Source organism: Nicotiana tabacum, chromosome 22 (assembly GCF_000715075.1).
Source record: "Nicotiana tabacum cultivar K326 chromosome 22, ASM71507v2, whole genome shotgun sequence".
Lineage (NCBI taxonomy): Eukaryota > Viridiplantae > Streptophyta > Magnoliopsida > Solanales > Solanaceae > Nicotiana > Nicotiana tabacum.
The window spans coordinates 202,543,473-202,568,719 of record NC_134101.1 but is presented as its reverse complement, the minus strand read 5'-3'; the positions used below and the strand labels follow the sequence as shown (position 1 = coordinate 202,568,719).

The window sequence follows — 25,247 nt, the reverse complement described above, 5'->3', positions numbered from 1 at the left end:
AAGCCCACGCTTTTTTTGCGCCTTGCGCTTAAAGCCCCAATAGATCTTAGAGTTTTTTTGCGATTTTCACTTTTGATAACACTGGAGAGGACTAAACACATTGAGGTCAACTGTCACTTTGTTAAAGGAAAGGTACTCTCAGGAGATATTGTTACAAAGTTTGTGAAGTCGAATGATCAGTTAGCAGATATTTTCACTAATTCTCTTACTGGTTCTCGTATTAGTTACATCTGTAACAAGCTCGGTACATATGATTTATATGCACCGGTTTGAGGGGGAGTGTTAAGTAGTTAGTCATGTATAGTGTCCCACATCGAGAAGTAGATACCTATGATTATGTAGTCAATATAAATGGGGCATTGTACAATTCTTTAAAAAATTAATAAGAAATAATATTTTCTCCCGTGCTTTCTCACATTTGTGATAGTCATTGGGATGCAATCGTCCGCATTTTTCGCTATGTAAAGTCATCTCCAGGTTATTGTTTTGAGGATCGAGGACATGAGTAGATCGTTGGGTACGCAGCTGCTGTTTTGGCAGGATCACCTTCTGATAGACGTTCTATGTCTGGATATTGTGTTTTGGTAGGAGGTAATTTGGTGTCTTGGAAGAGCAAGAAACAGAATGTGGTTGAAGCAGAATATCAAGCAATGACTATGGCAACATGTGAACTAGTTTGGATCAAACAGTTGCTCAAGGAGTTGAAATTCGGTGAAATCAGTGAAATGGAACTTGTGTGTGGTAATCAAGTTGCCCTTCATATTGCGAGAACTAAACACATTGAGATTGACTCTGACTTCGTCGGAGAAAAGATACTCTCAGGAGACATTTCTACAAAGTTTGTGAATTTTATCTGTAGGACCTCTAACTTTGATTCTTGCCCACTTTAGGAGATTTTTCAAGATAGTCTTCTCCTTTGTCTTTAACTTTAACCTATTTCCATTATTATCTCTGTAGACCAGAGATGAAGAGTCAGGCCAATGACCCTGATACACAACCAATCAATGCCTGAACGCACTGGCGCACATCCAGCCTCCGGCGACCACCATTTCAGTTTGAGAGGCTCTTGCTTCCACCTCCAGTCGCCGAGCATAACTTGTTCTGCTATCTTCCTATTGGGGAATTCATAAAGAAATTCCAGCTCATTTAAATCTTAGATCTGGACTCCGAAATCAGATTTCCATTTCTCCGCTGCCCATCTGCGTAGATCCGAGCGAGTGGGACTTCAGTGTTTCCAGAGAAACTCCCTACCAGGCGCCTGCCAAGTATATCATTATCAGATATGGCTACAGAACCGGAGATGTTGATGCACTCATTTTTCTGCTTGAAGCTGATGTTCCTAACCTAGTTTCCCATTTGCCTTGGGCAATCGTATCAGCATAAGAATTATTTATCTTCTTGGGTTATCTCACTACATGGTTAATCCCACCTTCAAGAACAAAATTTTTGATTTTTCCAGCTATGAGTCCCCATCCCTTGTTTGAAGACAGTTCAGGAACTTTAATGACTGAGCTCCTCTCGCCATGTACTGTCATGATACTAATGAATCTGCCATATCTGTTGTACTTTTGAGAGCAATAATAGTTGTGTAAATGGTCATTAACTTCCAACTTTTATACTTGTATCCTTGTGCCCATGTCGCCATGTCATAAATCACAAATGCATAGCAGAACTTCTTGCCAACTGTTATCCTACACATTAAATTCAGCTCTCTCCACCTGGTCATACCACAGAACTGAACCAGAAAAGTTCTCCGTGATATCAAAAGATTTGTCCGCCTCCGTGAAAAAGACCCTTTTGATCTTGTTTGCATGTTCACAAACCGTGTTTTTAATCGATCTGACGACATTGAAGAAAACACAGTCCCTCCAGTAACCTCCGATGACCTGAATTGCTCTCAGAAAAAGATTTAAGACTTCACCTCGTAAACTGTGCCTGAGAGCATTTTTCACTTTTTTAACTAGTGCATATATTTTCATAAACCAAATCAAATTACTTGAAGGACGAAGTACCAACGGACGTTAGTCTTATGTGGAGCAGTTTCTATGATAATCTACTGTACAAACCTTTTTCTGTAAAATTGTAAAACATGCTTAACCTATTAAACAAATATAATCAAACCATGACAGAAATATAAAAGGGCTGAGCAATATTATGATGTTACCTTAGGTACTCAAATTGAATCTGAGCATTTTCTTCATGTGATTATACGTCGTGTTGCTATAAAATTTGTCCAAGTGCTCCCTCTGGCTGTAAGAAAACAGCACCTGGGGGCTTGACAAAACTCTTAATTGTTACTCCTATTCTCTGTCATTCTACCTTTTAAATGAAAACATACTGATGTACTGGACTGGAAGTCTGTTCAAAGTCAATGGAAACTAGATGCAAGCACTAATCTTGCTTAACATGAATTTTTTTTTTTTTGAAAGAACTAAATATTGTTCTGCTTTTAATGCTTACCCTTCGGGATATATTGGATGAAAAGAGTGAAGACACCTTTGAATATGCTTCCTTTTTCTTCTATGGAAGCCTTGTAAGACTTTTAGGAGTGCGTTTGTCGTCTAAGTAACAATCTGGTTTTAATGCATACTAGTCCTTGTTGCTTAAAGGCTAGCCAAATAAAGTTTGCTACTTTAAACTAAGGTTTGTGCTCCATCATGCCATGACTGTTCCACTCTACGCGCTTGGTGGGAGGAAGATGAAGAGAGAAGGCACCGCTTTTTTCAAGCAGTCGTGGGATCTGATGAGTTGCCACCTGATCAATGCACTCCTGAAATTGTGCACTTTGTCTTACGGCAGCATGTTGAAGCTCCATCGATGTGGTCAATCTTTCCGCTCCAGGTACTTCATTGATATATAGATCCTGCCACTCTTTTTGTAGCATGTACTTGATGCTTGATTAGTAGTTAGTGCTAAATTGGCTCGCTCACATGTGCCTCGAAGCTTCATAACACTGATGCAGCATGATGATTAGTGGGTTCTATGTCCTTTCAATAATCCCTTAATTCCTTCTAAAGGCACTAGTTTGCTAGGCTTCTAAAGGATAATGCTCTTTAGCCCAAGACTAAGTTGCTCGGACACGGGTGCGGATCTAGAAGTCGGATCCTACGATATGTAAATTCTGAGATTTAGAGATATGGATCATAATGCTATTTTCTTCAAATTTACCCTAAGTCTGATTCTGATTTCGGGAATCAAATTTTATTTTGTCTCGAATTCTTCTGTCCGTATTGGTGAAAGTATCCAAAATTGTTTGACCAAATCCTGTACGGATCCCATACCCACACCCACACTAGTGTCGTGTTGACATGAGTGCGGCACCTAAACTGCCATGTCGGAGCAACTTAGTTCCAAGAGCAAGAAAAAGTCAAAATTCCTTTTCCTGGGGAGCTTTTAGCTAATTTCAAACAACCAAATTCAATTTGGAAAGGATGGTGATGTAAGGATCCTACGTAATAAATTAGTTATCCTCCCACCACCCCCAACTGAAAAAAATTTCTAAACAAATTCGTTTGATTGTTCACCATATTGACATCTTACGACTTTTTAGCTCTACAAAAGAGAAGCTGATTTATTTCTCGGAATGGATGTTTTCAAACAGTTTGGAAAGCATAGATTCTGTAGCTCTGTGGAAATGGTTGAATGGTTGTGTTTCGTCTACCGGCATTCAAAAAGTTAGAACTATGTACTTATTCAAGTTAGCATTGAAATGCATGGATATTTAGTAGTACTAATGTTTAGTCAGGGCTACTAAACCACTTCGTGACTAAATATGCTACTTAATGAGCATCTTTTCTGTTCTACTCTAAAGCAGTCATAAGAAAAATTAGGTGGTTGTTTGTCATGGTATCATTTCTTGTGAAGCATGTGATCTTGACATTGTGCTTTCCACTATTTGCAATTTCTTTTTTGATGTTAATGAGCTGCCCAGCAGGATTAATGTTTCAATGCTCATCTCAACGTTCAGTATTTTCTTCTACGGCACTGACAAAATTGCAACATAATGAACAGGATTTGTTAGCACTCAAAGAAGATTATACAACGCGGCCTGCAGTGGAAGAGACAATCAATGATCCAACAAACCCAAAACATTACTGGCGATACCGTATGTGCATTCGTCCTCTTTGTTGTCTCTCTGTCCCCCACCCACCTCCTAAAGAAGAAACGTAAGAGGAAACTTACCTTTCTTGCATATCTGTGATTTGATCAAAACTTTACCCAAAACATTACTGGCGATACCGTATGTGCATTCGTCCTCTTTGTTGTCTCTCTGTCCCCCACCCACTTCCTAAAAAAGAAACATAAGAGGAAACTTACCTTTCTTGCATATCTGTGATTTGATCAAAACTAAAGTTTTAATCAGGTCTTTAAATTAAAATGTACAGAAAAATGTTGGGTTGTGTTTCATGTTCCTGATAAAAGTTCTACCACATGCTTCACAATGCTTGATCCCTTGTCATACAGTGAAATCAATTTTAACTCGTTTTTGTACTTTGAAGTGTTTAAGTGAGAAGAGAAACTTGGCCGTGTTATTAAATCCGCCTTAATAGTAATAGTAGCTGACTCGTCCAAATTTAATTTGCTTTATACATGTAAGCAAAGTTAGGGCATGTATTGTTTGCACCTGGACTAAGTCCTTGCAAATACTGTTCTGCAGAAGAGAAGTCCTCAATAACTAGACTCCAAGTTTCTTATGGTGATTCCAACTTATCATCCTATATAGGGCACGTGTTGTGTATCCTCACTTTTTCTTTTTCAAGATTTTGTCTTGACCATCTACCCAAAGTTATTTCTTGTTATATGCATGTATAATCACATTTTTATTTTGAGTCGAACAATTGAAAGAAGGTCTGTGAACTTATGTTCACCAAGTAATTACTAGTAAAGGTCTATTTTGTCAAAATCACAATCTGGTTCCGGTGACTGATTTTACTTCCCGGAATCGCTGGAATTTATGCACAGCGATAAATCTCTCATGATAGCTCTGATACCATGTGAGAAGGCACGGGAGAAAATATGATATATTGATATTGTGTGTGATGCAATACAAGAGGTGCTATTTATAGCTACTCTATACAAAGGGGATACTACTCCTATTCCAATGTGGGACAATTACATAGCTATCTCTAACATTTACATAGCTATCTCTAACACTCCCCTCAAGCCGGAGCATATAAATCATATGTACCGAGCTTGTTACATATATAATCAATGCGAGGACTAGTGAGGGACTTGGTGAAAATATCTGCAAGTTGATCATTCGATCTCACAAACTTCGTAGTAATATCTCCTGAGAGTATCTTTTCTCTGACGAAGTGACAATCAATCTCAATGTGTTTAGTTCTCTCATGAAACACCGGATTTGATGCAATATGAAGTGCAACTTGATTATCGCACACAAGTTCCATCCGACTGATTTCACCAAATTTCAACTCCTTGAGCAATTGTTTGGTCCAGACTAGTTCACATGTTGCCATAGCCATTGCTCGGTATTCTGCTTCTGCACTAGACCGAGCAACTACATTCTGTTTCTTACTTTTCCAGGACACCAAATTTCCTCCTACTAAAACACAATATCCAGACGTAGAACGTCTATCAGAAGGTGATCCTGCCCAATCAGCATCCGAGTACCTAACGATCTGCTCATGACCTCGATCCTCAAACAGTAATCCTTTACCTGGAGCCGATTTTATATACCAGATATTTGAGTGTATCCTTTGGCAACAAGACGTGCCTTAAGTCGATCAATCTGGCCATCAGGACCAACTTTGACTGCATAAATCCAACGACAACCAACGGTAGATTTACCTGAAGGAAGAGGAACAAGCTCCCATGTACCACTTGTATGTAAAGCAGACATCTCGTCACTCATAGCCTGTCGCCATCCTGGATGAGACAATGCTTCACCTGTAGACTTAGGGATGGAAACCGAGGACAATGAAGATATAAAAGCATAATGGGGAGATGACAGACGATGATAACTCAAACCAACATAATGAGGATTAGGGTTTAGTGTGGTCCGTATACCTTTTCGAAGTGCAATCGGTGTACTAGGAGCAGGATCCGCAGTAGGAGCTGTGTCAGGTGCAGGACGAGAACCAGATGGGCCTGATGTAGGGCGCGAACGACGATGATAAGTCAAGAGTGGTGTTCCTGTGGCTGGGGAACTAGGAGGGATAACACTGGACTCCTCAAAAGTTGGTATGGGTGAAACCTCTGTGGTTGAAGGTGGAGGAGGATTACTAAACTCCTCAAAAGTCGGTATAGGTAAGACTTCAGATATGTCATGGTGGTCAGCAGAAGTGACATCAGTTGTGAAGAAAGGTTTAGACTCAAAAAATGTGACGTCAGCTGACATAAGGTACCTATGAAGATTAGGTGAATAACAACGATATCCCTTCTGAACACGAGAATAACCAAGGAAGACACACTTGAGAGCACGAGGAACTAACTTATCTTTCCTCGGGGCTAAGTTATGAACAAAACATGTGCTCCCAAAAACCCGAGGTGGAAGAGGGTATAAGGCTGACTGGGGAAACAATATTGAATGTGGAATCTGACCCTTGATGGGAGATGAAGGCATCCTATTAATCAAATAACAAGCTGTGAGAACTGCATCGCCCCAAAAACGCAGCGGAACACGAGACTCAATTAGAAGTGTGCGAGCAGTCTCAATAAGGTGCCTATTCTTTCTTTCTGCAACCCCATTTTGCTGTGAGGTATAAGGACAAGATGTCTGATGAATAATTCCATGAGAAGACATAAACTGCTGAAACTGAGAAGATACATATTCTAAGGCATTATTACTGCGAAAAATGCGGATAGAGACACCAAATTGGTTTTTGATTTCAGCACAAAAACTCTGGAATATAGAGAATAACTCAGAACGATCTTTCATTAAGAAAAGCCAAGTACATCTTGAGTAATCATCAATAAAGCTAACAAAATAACGAAATCCCAAGGTTGAACTGACTCTAGTAGGACCCCATATATCAGAATGAACCAAGGAGAAAACAGACTCTGCATGACTCTCAACACTACGCGTAAAGGAAGCTCGGGTATGTTTCCCAAGCTGACACGACTCACAATCTAATCTAGACAAACTGGATAAACTAGGCACCATCTTTTGAAGTTTGGATAAACTCGGATGTCCTAAACGTCTGTGGATTAGATCTGGAGGATCTGTAACTAGACATGTTGTGGAAGGACTGAGCGAGTTAAGGTAGTAAAGACCTTCTGATTCACGACCTGTATCAATTGTCCGTCCCGTATTGCGGTCCTGCATAATAAAAGAATCATCAATAAAATATATACCACAATTGAGGACACGAGTCAAACGACTAACAAATGCAAGACTAAAAGGACAACCAGGAACATAAAGAACGAAATCTAGGGTGATAGAAGACAATGGGTTGGCTTGTCCAACTCCTTGTGCCTTAGTTTGACATCCATTGGCTAAAGTAACAGTAGGAAGAGACTGTGAATATACAATATTCGACAAAAGTGATTTATTACCAGAGATATGATCAGAAGCGCCTGAGTCCATGACCCATGGTCCAAGAGTACTAGACTGGGAAACACAAGCAAAAGAATTACCAACAATAGGAGTGTCAGTTTGGGCAACTGAGGCTATTTGTGGAGATGTTTGCTTACTTGCTCGATACTGAAGGAGCTCATTATATTCTTCTTTAGATACAGAAAAGCCCTGGTTACCTGTAGTCTCGCTCTGAGCAACGTAGGCATTTTTGGGTGGACGGCCATTTAAGGAATAACACATTTCGCGAGTGTGTCCAAGTTTGTGACAATAAGAACACTTGGGTCTAGATCTCCCAAAACGACCGCCTCCTCGTCTATTCTCCATAGCTTGAGATGCCCGAACATCCACTGTCTGGGATGCAAGAACAGAGGAATCAAGTATCTGTGATGAAATCACTGGGTGACTTGGTGCTGCAGCAAGGCGAAGTAATCGAGAGAATAATTCATCAACTGTAGGGACAGTCGGACTCGCCAAAATCTGGTCTCGTACTGAATCAAGATCATGAGGAAGTCTAACGAGTGTAAGAACTAGAAACATTTTCTGTCGCTGCTCTTGTTGTTTTGACACACTAGCAGAAACTGACATCAATGTCTCAAATTCCTCCATGACTGCTGTACCTGGCCCAAGTAAGTAGACATATCTAATTCTTGCTTCTTTAAGTTTGTCATCCGTGATATCACATCATAGAAGCGAGATATATCATTAGTGTATAACGTACGAGCCTTTGCCCAAACCAAATAACATGTCTGGAATGGCCGAAACAAAGGCATCAACTTAGAATCAATAGAACGCCACAAGATGCTACATAATTGAGCATCAATTTTTGCCCAAAGCGCTATCGCCTTCTCATCTCCTTCGCTAGACTGTTTAATCAGATGATCTTGCACACCTTGACCTTTACACCACAACTCGACAGATGAAGCCTAAGCTAAGTAGTTTGAACCTCCCATTAAAGGTTCCGAGGTAATCATAACATTAGAGTTTACAGAACTCATGCTTTTAGACCCAAAAATATCAATTCCCAAAGACATCTTGTAAATTATTACCAAATAAGAGAAATAATCAACTGTAATCCACTGAAAATAGAGTAGGGAACACTGAACCAGAATAGTAAACTACTGTAGCAGTTGGAAAGTTACTGTTACAGCCGGAAAATATTCAAAGTGGTCGGAATGAAATAAAAACAGTAGGGGTAGGATCGGAATTACCAGAAGACCCAACTGTTCTGAAGGAACTTTTTCAAAAAATAGCCGGAAGTCAACTTTTTGAAATCACTATTCACGCCGGAAAAATAAAAAAGTGGTCGGAATTTGGTGTAACCTGGATGGGTAGGCTCGGAATTACAAGGGAAACAATCTGTCCTAAAGAATCGTTGCCAAAAAATGGCCGGAAGGTGGCCCACGCAATGTTGGAACTTCGCCAGAAAATTTTCTTTGGACAGCTACAGTACCGCCGGAGATTTTCACTGGGATTTGGTCGCCGGACAGTGACTACTCTTGTGGTAGTGTTGGATTTTGTGCACAACACTGACCGAGACAAAGCAGACGCAAAACAACTTTGAAAGTCGCCGGAAAAAAGAGGGTTCCGGTGACTGATTTTACTTCCCGGAACCGCTGGAATTTATGCACAGCGATAAATCTCTCACGATAGCTCTGATACCATGTGAGAAGGCACGGGAGAAAATATGATATATGGATATTGTGTGTGATGCAATACAAGAGGTGCTATTTATAGTTACTCTATACAAAAGGGATACTACTCCTATTCCAATGTGGGACAATTACATAACTATCTCTAACATTTACATAGCTATCTCTAACAAGGGTCATAATAAAATTTCAGAGGAACTAATAAAATTTCGTAGGATCATACAGTATCATTAGTACTACCACTCTTATTTTATTTTGGCATGATGATTATATGAGTTGAGCTAAAAGAAAGAAGTGAGGATTTATATCGCCAACCCCAACTTTGTTTCAGACTGAGGTGTAGGTGTTGTTGTTGTTGTTATACAGTATCATAAGTAGGATTATAGGATCCTGATGAAACTCTTAATTCTTCCAATTTTAGTCCTCTTCTTCTTCTTCTTTTTTTTTTTTAAAATATTTTTTAATCTTTTATAAAGAAAATGTAATGTTTTAATGCATGTAGCTACTAAATACGTTACCATAAACAATTATCTATACTAACAACATCACTAACCCAGCTGCATTACATTTAACTTTATTAGTACTTCTCTTTAGAAGTCCAATATTCATGTGATACCATATACATCTTCTGGTGGTGATCTGTTTCCCGGGCTACATTATCATATTCTGACTACACTTTTAAGTTTATATTAAAAATTGACTCAGTTTAAGTTAATATTCAAGATAACTGCATTATAGTTATTTCTATCTACTTTTGAAAACATTTTCATGAGTGTATGAATAATTAGTATTAGTACTTTTTTATCTCTTTTTTGAAAAAAGGTAAATTAGTATTACTGCTACTTCTTATACTACAACAATTACTGCTTCTGCTGCCTTTTCTTCTTTCTTCCTCATTTGCTGCCGTTTCCTCATCTTTAGTCATTTTCCTGTTAATTTTAGTTCTATTAGCTTGATACTTGAGAATGTTACCGTGAAGGTTTATTAAATCAATACGCAGAAGTTAAACCGTGGTGAAAATTTCTATATGGGATAGTGAATAAATATTTGATTGGAAAACTTTATTTTCTTCTTTTTTCATGCTGTAATACTTCTCTTTAGAAGCTCTATTAATTTTTTAATATTTCTCTTTAAAAAATCTATAGTTTGTGTGATTGGCACTATTAAAAGTTTTTCCTGCATGATCAGCAATAGTTTTACTTCCTTTTATTGGCTAGGTAAACTTCATAAAAAGTTTCTTTAAGAGCTCATAGAATTACCTTCTTGTAGGTCTACCCAAAGCCCCTCCTTGAATAGGTAAGACACATGGTAATTGTCTATTGAAGCCTTTCTTTTTGACTTCCTTTTATTGGCTAGGTAAACTTCATAAAAAGTTTCTTTAAGAGCTCATAGAATTACCTTCTTGTAGGTCTACCCAAAGCCCCTCCTTGAATAGGTAAGACACATGGTAATTGTCTATTGAAGCCTTTCTTTTTGACTTCCTTTTATTGGCTAGGTAAACTTCATAAAAAGTTTCTTTAAGAGCTCATAGAATTACCTTCTTGTAGGTCTACCCAAAGCCCCTCCTTGAATAGGTAAGACACATGGTAATTGTCTATTGAAGCCTTTCTTTTTGACTTCCTTTTATTGGCTAGGTAAACTTCATAAAAAGTTTCTTTAAGAGCTCATAGAATTACCTTCTTGTAGGTCTACCCAAAGCCCCTCCTTGAATAGGTAAGACACATGGTAATTGTCTATTGAAGCCTTTCTTTTTGACTTCCTTTTATTGGCTAGGTAAACTTCATAAAAAGTTTCTTTAAGAGCTCATAGAATTACCTTCTTGTAGGTCTACCCAAAGCCCCTCCTTGAATAGGTAAGACACATGGTAATTGTCTATTGAAGCCTTTCTTTTTGACTTCCTTTTATTGGCTAGGTAAACTTCATAAAAAAGAAGTATAGTTTCTTTCTTTATCATTAAATTTCCCTTGAATAGAGGTTGCTTGTATAAATATCTGGGAAATACTACCTTCAATGAAGAAATAGGTGACTCAAAATTACCTTTAAGCTAGCTTTAATTAATTGGCTGTAGCTATTAATTATTGGACATGGCGAAAGAAGGGGCAGACTATGAACTGGGGAAAGCCCCATTTTAAGTTGTAATACGAACCACTGAGCATTGATTTTATCCAATTAATGGGCATCAATTAAGATATTATGTGAACCATTGAAGGGGTGGCAAAACTAACCCAAACCCATTTGACCCGTCCAACCCACCCAAGTTTTAATAGGTTTGGGCTGAAACATTTTTGAAGATGGGCTGTTTTAGGCTAGCCCAAGTTAACACATAAAAAATCATCAGCCCAAATGGACCCATGATGATGCCCAACCTTGACCCATGAAAATGCTCAATCTTAAAGTTCTACCTTGACCATGCTTTGGAGAATATTTTCTAATTTTCCCATGTTTGGTTGGTTTAAATGTTTGAAAAATATTTTTTTTTATGAATTTGTTTTTCTCCAATTGGTGGAAAATATTTTCCGTATCAAGAGAACGGAAATATTTTCTAAAATTTTTTGTTGAAACAAAAGAAAATATTTTTTCTACAACATGAAAAGAAAGTACTCATTTTATGAAAAAGAAAGTAATGTTTTTACATCATAGGAAGAAAGTATTTATTTTATTAAAATGAAAGAAAATACTTTTTCTACATCATAAAGAAAATTTTCATTTTGTTGAAATGAAAGAGAATACAACATTAAAAAAAATTACTTTTTCTACAAAAGGGAAAGAAAGTACTCGTTTTGTGAAAAAAGGAAAATATTGTTTCTACGTCATAAAAAGAAAGTACTTTTTTTGTTGAAACAAAAGAAAATACTTTTTCTATAACATGAAACGAAAGTACTTATTTTATCTAAACAATATTTTTATATAGGGTGGGGATGGGGTTCGGGGGTAGGGTGGGGGTTGGGGTGAGTGAAAAGTTCTAATTTTGCTACTTTTTGTTATTTTGATCTTTGGTATTGTTATAAGATGAAGAACTATCAAATAAAATTCTAAATCCAAACTGAGGAAAGAAATCATTTGGCATGAATTAACATTTTTTTCAAAACATAAGATAATTTGTATATATGATTGTTTAAAAGTTGAGAATATTGCAAAGATTTGGGTCAATTTGGGCGGGTTGGGTTACAACCCATTGTTTAGCCCATCTTGACCCAAGTGAACTTTGGGCACGGTTGGACAATGACCCATTTAATGAGTCAGCCAATCATGACCAGCCCAAACAACCCTTTTGACACCCCTAATTTTATCCAGTTTCCTTATTATCATTTTTTAAGTTTAAATAGATTTCAGATCACAAGTATCAAAAGTCAGTGGTTCTTCTTCCATGCAATTTGTTGCGTTTCATTAGACTTATATGATCTAAGAGAGGTTAAAATTTCATCTTGAGAGTCAGGTGTCACGCATACCTACCGGTCACTTACTTGGCCATATAATCCCAGGAACCCCTACCTCAACATTATTAGTTGATCTTTTAGAGGACTTTTTAGGGAAAGAGATAATTTCTGCAAGCCTCAATTCTATCAGAATCTTAACGGAGCCCTTGAACTTATTCTTGAATCTTGACTCACATGGCATTCATTTTTCTGACGGTCAAGAAAAGCATAGGTTAATACCACCATATGTTAGTGTTAGGTGCTCTTCTTGAACCTAAAATAAGTTACAGAATATATCAGTGGAACAAATCTGACCACTTTGTTGAGAATCTGTTATTTGTATTGGAGTTGTAAATTTGTGGTATATTCATGGTAATTTTACCAAAAACTTATAATTTCTCAAATGTGGTGTTTTTTTTTTTTTTTTTTTTTGAGATTGGTAACAGAATATGTTTGTATATTTGTCAATTTACTAAATAAAATAAACTAAAGAAAACATTATAATCTTATAAATGATGTGTTTAAATTCAAATTGTAACTATTTAGTAAACTAGTTTTAGGTTAAATAAAGTTGTGAATGTTCATACGAAGTAATGTATTGATATCTTGCTTCACACTGCTCTAATTAACCAAAAAAAGAGGGGTTTTTTCCTTATTAAAAAAGAGGTGTAACTACATAACACCCAAAGGTGTGGCCTAGTGGTTAATGAAGCGAGGAAAATTAGGAGGTCTCAGGTTCAAATCCTAGCAAGGACAAAAAACACTAGATGATTCTTTCTCATATGCTTAAGCGCTTTGATTGACAGAATTACGTGGTACCGATGCTAGTGGGAGGTAGTAGGTACCTTGTAGAATAGTCGAGGTGTGCCAAGCTGGCTGGAAAGCCACCAACATAAGAAAGTAAAATGAAAGAAATATAGGTTCGATTGACCACTTGCAAATTTGAATTAAAATGCATCTCAAACTACGTTTCACATCATTATGATATGTATTTTGTTTTTCTTCTGTTTCTTAACAAAAAAAATAATATGCTACATCTCAATGTTGGAGAGATCTCTATTAAGATTAAATAACTATAGATCAAGAAAATACCACATTTTTATCCAAACTCTTGATCTGTGCTATAGCTTTGAAACTTTAATTTATCATCTGGTTGCATTAAAGTTCTCGTCTTGGTATGATCTAAAACTTTTAGAAAGCCCAAAATTTTTATTTTGGATTCAATAAAGCTCTGGCATTTCTTTGGTACTATGAAAGCTCCTCCTTGATTATACTGGTTGAAGAGCTTAGGTGTTACCAAATGGAAAATCATAATGCCAGATGAGTTTTGAAATGAGTTGGGGGATTTTGTCGAGAATTTGAGAGAATTTAAAGCGGTCTATAAAGTCTTTTTTCCCATATTATGAAAGCGGTATTATTTGGTTTCATTTTTATCTATTCGTGCACAAAGTTGTACTGTGATTGCTTAAGTTGGATCTCTCCTAGATACAAAAAGAACTGGATAGTCTGCCAGCCTTTATTGTTTGATAAACCGACTTGGTTGTCAAAATTTAGGATAAATTGATATATAAGCAACTGGAACAAGAACCTATTTGAGTTCTTACTAGTACTGCGTGAAACACCATCAGTGCCTGGAATAGTCTACTTTAATATTCTTTTTTGGGAATGAAAGTGATTGGTAGAAGTGCAGTTTAAGATGCTAAAAGTGTATCCATGCAGAACTGGCAAACTTTTACCACAGTATAGACAGGTACAGAACATACTTTTTTGTAACTAGTATATTTTCCTTGGCTTTCAAGGCGACTCTTCAATACAATAGGATAGAAGTTTTAAGAGTTTTGGCTGCTTTTGCTGATAGCAAATTTGGAAAGATCTGCAATGATCTCTATGATGAATGTCTTCTTTTGCAGCGTCCTTCAGGTAGGAATGCTTGATTCATATAGAATACGTTGCTCTTGCTTGTGGCTGCTGGTGTTACATGAAATAAGCTACTGCAAATATAATGAGAGAAAAAGGATGACTCAACGTGGATTTGTCTGTTAAATAGTGACATTAATATGGACTAATACTGTAAATCTTGTTTCAAATTTGAATTTAATTGTTTGTGGAGCATATTGCGGTGAACTTATCAAAGACATCAATGTGGATAGAAGTGCAACAGAACTTCACTAGCAATTTGTTTACATTTTTGTTCCAGTGGCTTACTCTAGCGTCAACTGATAGGGCAATTTTGCTACATACTGATGCTAGGAGAATTGTTTTTCCATCTTGTTCTTACTCTTCTTTGCTCTCAGGTGTACATGTGACGATGGAATCCTTGCTTGACGATAAAGACCTCATGAAAAAAATAAAGGATCTAGTCCGCGGGAGTGGAAGATGTTACCCTCAGAAGGATCTGGAATCAGGTCAGGCAAATGGTGTAGGATCAGCAAAGCTGCCATTAGGAAGTGAACTCCCTTCACTGGCACAGACAAATGGAATTCCCAACAGGGAAGCTGTGGCACTTGTATGAATATAATATCCTTTCGACTTATAGGTGTTCGTTCATGTCAAAGTTGAAGCAATAAATCCTCCGTAACCCTGCTCCTAATCCCCATCCCTACAACTACCATGTCCACCACAACGTTCAATAGTTTGTCATGCTTCATAATGAACAGTATTTGAAGCTGTATCTCATTTTAGCAATAAAAGAATATCATTGTGTGGTACTCTTTCAGTTCTTTTCAGTGTCTAAATTTGGCACAGCTCTGGCCCTGCTTAACAGGACTTACTCTTGTTGCTATCCTAGTGATAAATTCTAGCTTCTTCCGAGAAAAGTCCGTGCACAGTTGCCCCTTTTTGGGAGCGGGTAATTGTTGGTGATAAAATGAGGTAAGGTCATTATATAGATCTCCAGATACAGGCTGTTAGGTGTGATATTGTGATTGGAGGTGTTAGAAGTGGATAAGATAGACCTAAAAGCATGTAAAGAGGAAGTCTGAATAGATGTATAATTTATTGTTTCAATGCATTTAACTAAAAAAGAACATAATGAAAGCTGAAAAATCACAATGGGCTATAACTACTTGCTCCACTTCAGTTGAAAGCATTTTCTTTTGGTCTCTTTTAAAAAGCATGCGAGCTTTCTAAATTAGAAAGTTTTTAAGTTAAATTTTTTATTTTATCCTTAATCAGAAGTTTTTATAGCCACACAAATGTTATGGTGTATTTAAGACTATAAGTTTCAAAAGTCTATAACCGAACAAATTTTATAGCATGTTTATAATCTTAAGTTTCAAAAGCCTTCATTTTTTTTAACTTGGTGCATATTAAAATTTTGCCGCATAACTTGAAACGGAGGAAATAGTTAGGGTTAAAACATAGTTATTAAATTTATGTAGATCTAGGTTTGTTAGTAATCTTTACTTGGTTACGTATTTGTACATCTTTAAAGTTAAATACTTAAAAGGACCTCTAATCTTTACTTGGTTACATATTTGTACATCTTTAAAGTTAAGTACTTAAAGTACGTCTTACTTCAGAGAGCTTTTACCTTACCTTAAATGACAAATTATTAAGCATTAAAATTAGAGATTCATGTACCTAATCTAAGTAATTTAAGATTTAGGTATTGATGATTGATTGATTGGTAATTGTTGATGGTTCTTAAAAGACAGCCGAAACAATAAAAGGCATAGTTAATAGTGGGGCTCACTAATAAGAAAATCAATACATATGCAATAAATGTGATAAAGTAACCTATGTACATGTTTAGATCCCTATACTGTATCACCGAATCTCTATGATGTATAAAAGATGAACTATGTATAGGATATGTTCTCAGCTATGCAAAAGAATAAGACATGAAACTGGCCACCACTAAATTGTAGTGGGGCTGACCAAAAGTTGAGAAGGAGAGATCGACGCTACGCGCGCGTCCCGCTCTCCAATCGCAGTTATATCGCGATAGAGAAAGAACAATGACACTGGAAGGGCATGAACATAACTAGGGGGGTGTATACGGTCAAAATTAAGTATGCTTGATTTAGTGGGCTCGAGGAACCACTTCAAGAATAAGCCCGAAGTACACTAGGTTCGAGGCCGATGACAGAGTTCGAAGTTCGAAGATCAAAGTGACCGATGAATATCAAGGTCGAACGTGACCGACCTCGAGATAATGCCATTGTGGCTTTGTAACAGAAAGAGCAAGATTCCCACCACGTTCCCAAGATCGTGGCGTAAATCCAGGAATAGATTTGTACGAGTTAGTACGAATCCGTACTAGGCGGTTAGACAGCTGTCCCAATAAGATTTTTTATTGTAAATAGAAATGTACCTTATTTAGAGTTCTCCTATTATATAAAGGGGACCCTAATCATTTGTAACCATCATCAATCATTGACAAAAGAATATACTCTTTTACTTTCTTGCTCATTGTTTATCAGAATTGTCCTTTAACTTTATTATTCTTGACCCACCTCGAGGTCACCTTAGCTCGAGGTCGAGATTGGCTTGCACATTGGTTTGATTTTACTTACTTCTTTCATTGATACGTTGTTCTTCTTGGTATTAATTAGTATTGAATTAAATCACATATGTTTAAAACCATACACAAGTTTAACTGTTACTCGTATTTTTGAGGTAAACTGTTTGGCGCCCACCATGGGCTAAAGATAATAGTGGTTATTTCAGTACTCATTCTCATAACACACGTTATCTTTACACTTGTTCTTCTCGAGAATTTTTGTTCTCAGGCTAAAACAGGTCAAACTCGCAAAACACACATGTACATGACAACGATGGTCTTGGTTTCATGGGGAAACCAATAATGTAGGTGTCGGTGTACCACCGATAAACTCTGGGGAAATGCCAAATGTGGAACCAGTTGATGTTAGTTCACACTTACTTTGAACGCGAATTTAGGCACAGACCCCAGAGGAAGTGTACGCAGGGAAACCCGATCTGGTGGCCAAGGAACATAGGGTATAAGAGATGGGGGAGTCAGCCTCCAAGTAATATTCGAGATGCCATAAGCTCAACAGCTTGCTATCGCTCAACTTCAAAGTTAACACAAAACTCCAAGTATAGTCGAGCCAGAAAATACTCGACGTACTGAAACAATACTGGAAAGATCAAATGGTAATGGCTCGGGGACTGATCCCACAATTATGAGGATGCTCGAGGAACTCACTAAGAGAATCGAGTCCGAGGAGAATAAGATTGAGGATAATGACAAAAAAGTGGAGACTTATAACTCCCGTGTTAATCAAATACCAGGGGCACCCCCGACCTTGAATGGTTTGGATGCCAAAAGGTTCATACAAAAGCCGTCCCTTCCGAGTGCGTCTTCGAAGCCCATTCCTAAAAGGTTTTGCATGCCCGATATACCTAAATACAACGGAACAACCGATCCTAATGAACATATTACCTCATACACTTGCGGGATTAAAGGAAACTACTTGAATGATGATGAGATCAAATCCATATTGTTGAAAATATTTGGAAAAACTTTGTCAAAGGGAGCTATGATTTGATATCAGAACTTGCATCTGAACTCTATCGATTCGTTTGCTATGTTAGCAGACGCCTTCATGAAAGTATATGCCGGGGCCATAAAGGCGGCGACAAGAAAATTAGACATTTTTAAAATAAGATAGAGGAACGATGTGGTGCTAAGGGAGTTCGTATCCCGATTTCAAATGGAGAGAATGGAATTACCATCGGTTTCGGATGATTGGGCAGTACAAGCTTTTATGCAGGGTTTGAACGAGCGGAGTTCGATCGCTTCACGGCAGTTGAAGCAAAATCTAATCGAGTACCCAGCTATAACTTGGTAAGAGGTACATAATCGTTACCAGTCAAAGATCAGGGTCGAGGACGACCAGTTGGGAGCCCCCTCGGGTTCAGTTCATCCTGATAGATTGGCAGTTAAGGCCCTGAGGGACACGGACTGGGAACTAAGATCAAACAAGGAACGATATCAGCCATATATCAATCGGAGAAACAACAGTTTGGGGCCTAACATTCCTCGAAACGATCGAAGAAATGATCAAGGTCAAAACTCTCGGGGACTTATGAGTTCAGCGTAGATGCATTGGGGATCGTGTCAGCTATTGGAAGAATCAAAGACACCAGGTGGCCCAGGACAATACAAATCGATTCTTCTCAAAGGAATCCAAACTTGATGTGAAATATCATGGCACACATGACCATAGGACTGAAGACTGCATGCAGCTGAGAAAGGAGGTAGCTCGATTGTTCAACGAGGGTCATCTTCGAGAGTTTCTCAGTGATCGAGCTAAGAGCCACTTCAGGGAAAGAGACACAAATAGAAAAAATGAGCAGGAAGAATAGCAACATGTAATCCATATGATCGTTGGCTGTGTCGATGTTCCACAAGATCCTGTATTCAAATGCACCAACGTGTCAATCACCAGAGAAAAATAGACTCAAAGCTATGTGCTCGAGGGTGTTCTATCATTCAATGAGGAAGCGGAAGGCATATCTCAGCCGCACAATAACGCCCTGGTAATTTCTATTTTGCTAAATAAAATTCAAGCTAAACGTGTTCTAGTGGATCCAGGTAGCTCAACAAACATAATCAGATCGAGGGTCGTAGAGCAGCTCAACCTACATGACCAAATTGTACCTGCATCCGAGTCCTAAATGGCTTCAACATAGCAAGCGAAACAATGAAGGGGGAGATAATCCTACCAGTAAACGTGGCCGGGACCATCCAAGATACAAAATTCCATGTCATTGAAGGTGACATGAGATTGAATGCACTTTTCAGGAGGCCATGGATCCACAATGTGAGGGCAGTACCTTCAAACCTTCATCAGATGATGAAATTCCCAATAGTAAATGGTGTGAAAATGGTTTACGGAGAACAACACGTTGCAAAGGAAATGCTTGCAGTCGATGAGGTGACACCGATACTAGTGCCTTTAAACTCAAAAAAATCGAGCACCAAAGATAAGCAGACGCCAAATAGCAATCACCGATCCTAGCCCCGATCGAGCCGAAGGAGTAGGTAATCGAAGAAGAGGATTTCCTTACTCCTCGAACTTTCATTGTTCCTGAAAAATCAGACACAACCAAGCCAACGGTCGAGGAACTAGAATAGGTTATGCTGATCGAGTACATGCCCGAGAAAAAGGTATACCTTGGAACGGGGTTAACCCCCGAACTCAGGAAAAAACTCATTCAATTTCTTATCATTAATATAGATTATTTTTCTTGGCCCCATTTAGACATGACAAGGATCCCACCAGACATAACAACACATCGGCTAAGCATCGACCCCACATTCAAACCGGTGAAGCAAAAGAGAAGGCCCTAGTCCGAGGTGAAGTATGCATTCATAAAGGATGAGGTAACTAAAATTCTTAAAATAGGATTCATTCGGGAGGTAAAATACCCCGAGTGGTTAGCAAATGTGGTTGTAGTCCCTAAAAAAGAGACCAAACTTGTGATGTGCGTAGATTATAAGGATTTATACAAGGCATGCCCTAAAGATTCTTTTCCACCGCCTAACATCGATTGCATGATTGATGTTACAGCCGGCCACGAGATCCTTACCTTTCTCGATGCCTACTCCGAGTACGATCAGATTTAGATGAACCCGGGGGACTAGGAGAAGACCTCATTTATCACTAAGTTTGGAAATTATTGTTACAACGTAATGCCCTTCGGTCTAAAAAATGTAGGAGCTACATACCAACGCCTAGTTAACAAAATGTTTGAGGAACAGATAGGCAAATCAATGGAAATTTACATTGATGATATGTTAGTTAAGTCCCTGCACGCAGAGGACCATTTATCTCATTTGTGGGAAATATTCAAAATCTTAAGGAAGTACAACATGAAGCTTAACCCAGAAAAATGTGCCTTTGGGGTCGGTTCAAGCAAGTTCCTCAACTTCATGGTATCAAATCTAGGGATCAAAATCAACCCCAACAAGATCAAGGCCATAGAAGATATCACTATCATAGATAGTGTGAAAGCCGTACAAAGATTAAAAGGATGGATATCCGTACTGGGTCGGTTCATTTCGAGGTCGTCAGATCGAAGCCACATGTTCTTTTTCTTGCTAAAAAAGAAACAAGATTTCGTATGGACCCCGGAATTCCAGCAAGCATTAGAGGAATTGAAGCGATATTTGTCGAGCCCACCTCTGCCTCACACCCCGAAGGTAGATGAAAAGCTTTATTTATATTTGGAAGTATCTGAGATAGCGATAAGTGGGATACTGGTTCGGGAAGAGCAAGGTACGCAATTCCCTATTTATTATGTAAGTCGAACTCTAGGAGATGCTGAAACTAGATACCGTCACTTAGAAAAATTAGCACTTGCATTAATAAGTTCATCTAGAAAGCTGAAGCCATATTTCCAGTGCCACCCAATATGTGTGCTAACTACTTATCCTCTCCGAAATGTATTACATACGCCCGAGCTATCAGGTCGATTGTCCAAATGGGCAGCCGAGCTTAGCGGGTACGATATCGAATACCAATCTTGACCGGCCATCAAGTCTCAAATCTTGGCTAACTTCGTGGGTGATTTTATGCCGAACCTTGTACCCGAAGTGGACAAAGAACTTCTAATAAAATAGGGTACATCGTCGGGGGTATGGACCCTTTTCACTGACGGTGCCTCGAATGTGAAAGGGTCCGGGCTCGGCATTGTTTTGAAGCCACCAACAAGTAGTACTATTAGAAAATCTATCAAAACTTCTAGGTTGACTAATAATGAGGCCGACTATGAGGCCATGATTGTAGGTCTCGAGCTAGATAAAAGCCTGGGGGCAGAAGTCATTAAAGCCAAATGCGATTCCCTATTGGTCTTAAATCAAGTAAACAAAAGCTTTGAAGTTCGAGAGGATAGGATGCAAAGAGATTTGGACAGGCTGCAGGTAACTTTGCATCGATTCAAGGAGTGGACTCTAGATCATGTGCCTCGAGAACAAAATAGTGAGGCTGATGCACTTACTAATTTAGGGCCATTGGTTGAAGAAGATGATATGGTCCCGGGGACTGTTATCCAATTATCGAGGTTTGTGGTTGAAGAGGGTCATGCCGAGATTAATTCTACGAGTTTGACTTGGGATTAGAGGAATAAGTATATCGAGTATTTGAAAAATGGAAAACTCCTATCGGATCATAAAGAGTCAAATGCCCTACGAGCCAAGGCTGATAGGTTCACATTTGATAAAGATGGAACATTATACCAGAGGACGTTCGATGGGCCATTAGCGGTATGTTTAGGGCCTGGGGACACCGATTATGTTCAACGAGAAGTCCACGAAGGTACTTGTGGGAATAACTTTGGCGCCAAGTCTTTGATTCACAAAATTATTAGAGAAGGGTATTACTAGGATATCATGGAAAAAGATACTAAGGAGTTTGTTAAAAAATGTGATAAGTGCCAACGGTTTGCACTGATGATCCACCAACATGGAGAACAACTTCACTCAGTCCTGTCCCCGTGGCCTTTCATGAAATGGGAAATCGACATCATTGGGCCTCTACCAACGACCCCAGGTAAAGCTAAATTCATTTTGTTTATGACTGATTACTTTTCTAAATGGGTGGAAGCACATGCCTTCGAGAAGGTCAGAGAAAAGGAAGTTATTGACTTCATCTGGGACCACATTGTGTATCGATTGGGGATACCTGCCAAAATCATATGTGACAACGGGAAGCAATTTATCGGCAACAAGGTAACGGAGTTCCTCGAAGCACACAAAATAAAAAGGATCTTATCAACATAGTACCACTCGAGCTGGAATGGACAGGCCAAGTCAACAAACAAAACTATCATTCAAAACTTAAAGAAGAGGTTGGACGATGCAAAAGGAAAATGGAGAGAAGTTCTACCTGAGGTTATTTGGGTGTATCGAACAACATCGAAGTCCAGCACGGGGGCGACCTCGTTCTCATTAGTATTCGATTCCAAGGCCTTGATTCTGATCGAGGTCGGGGAACCCAGAGCTAGATTTTGACATGCATCGGAGGAATCAAATATCAAGGCTATGAATACCAACCTTGAGTTATTAGATGAAAAACGAGAAGCAACACTTGTTCGGATGGACGCGCAGAAGAAAAAAATCGAGAGATATTATAATAGAAGGACCAACCTTCGACACTTTGGAATCAGGGACTTAGTTCTACGGAAAGTCACCCTCTATACTCGAGACCCGAATGAAAGGAAACTAGTCCCGAATTGGGAAGGATCGTACCGAGTCATCAGAGTTGTCGGTAAAGGATCTTACAAACTTGGCAGGATGGAGGGCGGACAACTGCCAAACAATTGGAATGTATCACTACTCAAACGATATTACTGGTGAGATATGACTTTCTGATTTTTTATTTGAATTTAAGACTAACTCATTGCAGGTGTTCGACCGAAGACGTCGAGGGCACATATCTACACGAAGACCTTAGGTTTTAAAGCACACATTACACTCTTTTCCTTTTAGATTGGATTTTGTCCTAAACGATTTTTTCCGGAGAGGTTTTTAACGAGGTAACATCTATGTTCTACCTAAGAAGAATTCAACATTATCCAAGGCTTTTTTACAATCAACCTCGAATATTGGGGGGCATCACCCTTGGAGGTTATATTTTCGAGGAAAATACTTCATGCCAAAGAAGGACTCGGTCAGAAAACTTTGTAATGGGCCAAATGGTCGAATGAACCGTGTCCTTATAAATAAGTCGAGCCTCGATGGCAAAACATGTACACATGTATCAAATCATTCAAAGAAGCATTCTTTCTATATCAAAACACTTTGTGTCTCAAAGAAGTCTACTATTATATGAGCTACATACTTGTAATTCTGTGAGAAATGGCTCAAGGGCCAAAACACAAATACACCTCGAATACTCGGGGACTATCATCGATAGTCAACACATTAGATTCATTTAAACTCGAATTCATAAGACCTCAAAGAGACATCCCCCTGACACAAAGTCCAAGGCCATCATACTCGGGGACTAATCTTTTGGACAAGTTTGAAAGGTTATTGGGAAACAAGTATAAGAGACACACCCGAAGGTTACGACCATATTAAAGACTACGGTCATACAAAAATATTACGGCCGAAATAATGCGGCTCATAGACGTCTGACTTCTTTCATAAGTTAAAGGCCTTCAAACACTTTGAAAAACCGGTTAAATAAGGATACCATCGGCAAAACCAAATAAAAAAGGGCTTCGATAAAATCAGCCCTTGAATAATTTAAAAGCTTCAATAACAACAACCTTCAAAAAAACCTCAACAGGTATTCAATCATAACACAAACAGATTACAAATGGGGTTCCGATTGACTGAACCCTCAAAAAACCTAACGGGTACAAAAACACATGCTAAGGAATAAAGAATTTTTCACTAAGTCTTTTAGATGAAAAGAGGGAAAAATTATAGCCGTCTTAGAGGCCGAATTGGACCAACTTAAAGAGCCTAAGGGCCGACCTAAAAGAGCCTAAGGGCCAATATAAAAGAGCCTAAGGGCTGAAGCATGCAGAGTTCGAGACCTTGCTCTCACTCAACTTGGACTCAAGAGTCCCATCATCCCGAGCTCGCATTAAATCGACTTAAGCATACTCGAGGATTAACAAAAACTTTAAGAGGTATTCTATTATAAACTCAAAGATCGCCCATTGATCACTAAAAAACCTAAGGGTTTGTTATATTCCGAGTCCGAGTCAGTGTTCACTTGATCATTAGAGTTATAACATCAAAATTTTTTCACAAATGAAGACAAAGCAGAATTCAATACAAATTGGAGATAAAGCGAAAAGAAAGGGAATTCCTTATATTCATAAAGAGTATTTACAATGCCCACAAAGGGCCTTACACAAAAATAAAAACAAAAGAACCTAATCTTCTTTAGGAGCCACATCCTTAGGAACCACATCTTTGCGAGCCATATCCTCGGGAGATGCATCCTCGGGAGCCACATCTTTAAGAGTTGTGTCTTCGAGAACTCCTCCTCAGGGACTTCATCCTTATCTCCTCCGCTCTCTGAACCACTAGAGAAATCCTCATCATCAGAGAGTAAAGTGGCAACCTCGTCCTCCAAAGTTTTTTCTTTTCAATATCAGTAGAGAGGTCAAATCCATGATCGTGCACCTCCTCGAGAGTTTATCTCCGGGATTGTTGCCTGGCGTGGTCAAGAGCACATAATAATTTAACTTCAGCCGCAATGGAGATCTCCTGTGTCCGAATGTTATAAGCTTCGACTTCAGCTCGGTGTGAGGACACAAATGCCTCTACCTCATATTTGTCCTTCGCAAGCTCATCGGCTGATTTAGCTTTGAGCTCCTCAATATTGCGGCTTCGGGCCAAGCTTTCCTCCTTTTGCATTTTTAAACCGGCATTCAATCGAAGTTAGATGGTCTCGAAGTGTATCTTTCTATGAGGCAAGATGATCCATGTGTTGCTTCCACCCCAAGGTCTCGGCCTCTTTCACTTTGAGCTCTTCTCGAAGCTGCTCCACCAGCTCGCTCTTCTGCTGGGCCTGCAAAGTTGAAGTGTTAGTCGGTAAATCAAATGAATGCATAACAGACCCTCAAAGGCTATATTACCTTTTCAATAAGCTCGGTCTATTCTTGACGAGCCTTTGCCAATTCAATCCAGAGATCCCTGACCTCCCCCCCTTT

The 25,247-nt window shown here is 38.7% G+C and overlaps 1 protein-coding gene and 1 long non-coding RNA gene across 5 annotated transcripts in view; both read left to right on the top strand.

Moving 5' to 3' along the window:
- LOC107811953 (4-alpha-glucanotransferase DPE2-like) overlaps positions 1-15,310 on the top strand; it is a 46,516-nt gene extending 31,206 nt beyond the window's left edge. For 2 of the 4 annotated variants that reach the window (XM_075243650.1, XM_075243651.1), the window contains 3 exons: positions 2,644-2,841; positions 4,012-4,105; positions 14,897-15,310. In XM_075243650.1, the coding sequence (XP_075099751.1) occupies positions 2,644-2,841; positions 4,012-4,105; positions 14,897-15,114 (510 nt within the window). In that variant the 3' untranslated portion in view covers positions 15,115-15,310. Of the gene's footprint in view, positions 1-2,643; positions 2,842-4,011; positions 4,167-14,896 lie in introns of all 4 variants that reach the window. The other 2 variants (XM_075243652.1, XM_075243653.1) reach the window with 2 other exon arrangements.
- LOC142176356 (uncharacterized) lies at positions 10,408-10,774 on the top strand. The gene is made up of 3 exons (XR_012704869.1): positions 10,408-10,482; positions 10,595-10,621; positions 10,734-10,774. It is a non-coding gene; the product is annotated as an uncharacterized LOC142176356 (long non-coding RNA).
- Positions 15,311-25,247: the final 9,937 nt, after the last annotated feature.